The sequence below is a fragment of the Aedes aegypti genome, chromosome 3, assembly GCF_002204515.2.
Source record: "Aedes aegypti strain LVP_AGWG chromosome 3, AaegL5.0 Primary Assembly, whole genome shotgun sequence".
Classification (NCBI taxonomy): Eukaryota; Metazoa; Arthropoda; class Insecta; order Diptera; family Culicidae; genus Aedes; species Aedes aegypti.
Window position 1 is genome coordinate 112,365,247 of NC_035109.1, and position 3,177 is coordinate 112,368,423.

The window sequence follows — 3,177 nt, forward strand, 5'->3', positions numbered from 1 at the left end:
GGTATGATTAAAGTAAAACAAAGCCAAACAGCCAAAAATCTGAAAACGCAAATTTTGGATGTTTTGAGGCGATTTAATATTTCCGTTGATCAAATTTTTTCGATGACTTCGGATAACGGGGCCAATAAGATCGCAGCAGCGAAAAAGATACGTGAAGAATTTTCAACAGTTGTGACATTCAAGGATTGGGCAAATGTAGCAGCTACAGCTGGCACTGAATTACGTAGTTCCAAATTCAGATCCCTTTACGGATTTTTCAAAGAGTGAGAAGAAGATAAAATACAAACCATTTTTCGAATATTACAAACTTTCATGACCACCTTTCTGGGCCCCTACTAGGTGGTGCGGAAAGTAAAAGATGATTCGATCTATTATAAATCGAGAATGGTTATTCGTTTTGCTTGGGGAACAATATCCGGAGCTAAGTATGTGCAATAATATAGTTATCTGGTTTGTAACAATCTTAAAACATATATATTTACTAGAACTTGATGAAGAAACTTGGCAGTTTTTGAAAGAATATGAAGAAGCGTTCCGTGCAATGTATATCACTTCTAAGCTGCTAAAGGCTCAGCATCAAGCATTTTCTGATTTTTACATGTGTTGGATTCTGGCAATAAGAGATCTGAATAATCTACAAGATAATCGTTTCGCTGTACCGTTTATTGAATCACTAAAAACCCGATTAAAAATGCTCACGGAGAACAAGGCGTTCAATGCCGCTTTGTTCCTTGTTCCCCGTTTTACTTATTTGAAGTCGACCGTGTTAACCCGTATAGGCCTGATTGAAAGCAAAAATTCTAAAACCGTCACCGCTCAGCGAATTCTCAATGGATTCAAATGATTTTTTGTCAGTCTACTGGCACACATATCTAGTTTCAAGAAGTGAACAGAGGAACGCGGAAATATTCATGTGGTCGGAGTTATTCCGGTGGATCACTGGGTCAGGTCGGGTGAAAAGAACAGCAAATTTGAAGGAATTCGCATCAAACAAAGGCAATTAATTCTAAATACAATTGTGTAGCCGATAGATCAAATTATTTATTCTGATGCTTCCTTGTCAGCATAGCTTAAGAATCTAATTAATATCGGAACAAGACTCAACACCATCCAAATGTCCCTCATTACGTAGCATCACTTCGACCACCTGTGCATACAAGCATGCTCCAATAGCGACTTGGTTCAGCGACATCCCATCTATCACATAATTATAAATGTCAATTGATTGATCCTCAATAATTATTTTCGTTTGATTTAGCAGGTCATGCATCTGGAATAAAGAAATAGAACGTTAGGTACTGTTTGATTACTGAGCTATGAAAATATGCTTTACTTCCATTAAGCACTCCTCAACCGGTACGTTATCCTCAAACTTTTCAGCAAAAGTTGCACAATTTATGTACGTTTCCGTGATGAATTCGATAGCTTTGTCTACCGAATCCAAAACTGTGTCGACACGACGAAAAGCTTTATTCATTTCTGCAGCAAAATCCACGCATCCATAGTATCTATCCACGGAATATAGAACTCGTTCATTGAACCCATGGAAGTACCTTGCTACACAATCGAAACGAGCCTTTCTGTTTAAGAATAGTTCTAAAGGATACTCTCGCAGAAAACCATCCGTTTCCACCGTCGAGTTTGTGACTCCTTCTGCAGCTTCTTTTACCAGTTCCACCCAATAATCCATCAGCTCGTGCATTTCACCATGCAACACTGTCGTTTCATTGTCAAGAAAATCGAAGAAATCGTACACCATCGCAACGGTTGGGTACTCATCCAAAGCCATGACAACTCTTTCGGGGATCATTTCCGTCAACTTTCTATACAACTCCGCCCACTTTGTGAAATACTTTGTGAAGGTCCCATCCAACTCCGCCGTAACAGTTTCGTTCACACGTTTCAACTGCCCCAAAATACTTCCGCTGATCTGTTTTGAACGTTCCTCGAAGACATCACTTTTCAATCCAACAGACACAATCGCGATACCCTTCAAGGTGTCATCGAGCTTGCGTCTGTAGACGGAAGCCTCGAGTTGCACCGCTTCCAAGCTCTCTTCCACCTGTTCAACTGCATTCGACGAAATTAGCCCACACAGTTCACGCACCCTCAGGAGCAACGGTTTGGCGACCCATTCGAAAATCATATTGGTGCTGTCCAGCGAACGCAGATCAGCAACTCTTTCGCAATCATGAATGGCATTTGTCAAGTCGTGATCGATTAGCATCAGCACCCTCAATATCGCTTCGATGCTGTTCTGGTTCAGCGCCAAGAACTCATCCATGACGTCTTGCACCTGGTGGTCGGTTCGGTGATCTACCGGGTGATTGCCGGGAATCACATGCTGAAGCGTTTGCATTTCGTGCATGAGGGAGTCCTTCAGTTCCATCACTTTCGGCGGCAGGTTGGCCCATGATGCTGCCTAAAAATAGAAAAAGATTTTTAATTTGGTGGTATAAGGATTTGGAAGAAAGTACCCAGAAAAGAGGACATATTGAAATTGTGAATTTCCAGTTGATCATTCCGTGAAGTAGGAACAACGGATGAAATCGAAATGCAACGATAACGGTAGTCAACTGCATCGTGAATAGCACCTGTCATCTTCCGAGTATGACTGCTCGAAAGTATCAATTAGTGTACGACTGATTATAGCGTTTGGTTTGAGTGTGGGACGCCCATATTTTGAGTTGGGGAAATACTGCGAAATCATCGTTCATTGTTTTATGTAGTTTCAGCGGCATTTACCTGAGGAGCATTCTCCATGCATAACTGAAATCAAATCAAAATATTTTCATTCCTACATTCCATTTTCACCTCTATGACTTTGCAAACCCAATCATCAATCATCAGCACTTTACGTTAAAGTTGTCATACTCTGTATTTCCTGCCACAACAGGGTTTTCTGCTATACGAGAATTATCATCGTCACAAGTGCTCCAATATTAATAATGTCTTCAAAAACTTCAATCACATCCCCATCAAGCACAAACATTAGCATCAACATGACTAGGACTCCCAATTTCTAAACAGTTAACTCTCTCTTACTCGATATTCTGTATCTTGATATCGAGATAGAGAACCATAGTAAAAGTTGGTTTTCATGGCTAACTCGATGGTCCCTTGGATCGTAGTTGCATTGGTTTTGTGTTCTGTAACTCGATACCTCCCCAACTCGAT

The 3,177-nt window shown here is 40.7% G+C and overlaps 1 protein-coding gene across 1 annotated transcript; it reads right to left on the reverse strand.

Annotated features, from left to right (window-relative positions):
• Positions 1-1,004: 1,004 nt before the first annotated feature.
• On the reverse strand, positions 1,005-2,597 carry LOC5575189. Its single transcript, XM_001655522.2, has 3 exons — positions 2,478-2,597; positions 1,334-2,422; positions 1,005-1,270 (listed from the first exon to the last, which is right to left on the reverse strand). The coding sequence occupies exons 1-3, from the start codon at positions 2,580-2,582 to the stop codon at positions 1,079-1,081; spliced, it is 1,386 nt and encodes a 461-aa protein (XP_001655572.2). The 5' UTR covers positions 2,583-2,597; the 3' UTR covers positions 1,005-1,078.
• Positions 2,598-3,177: the final 580 nt, after the last annotated feature.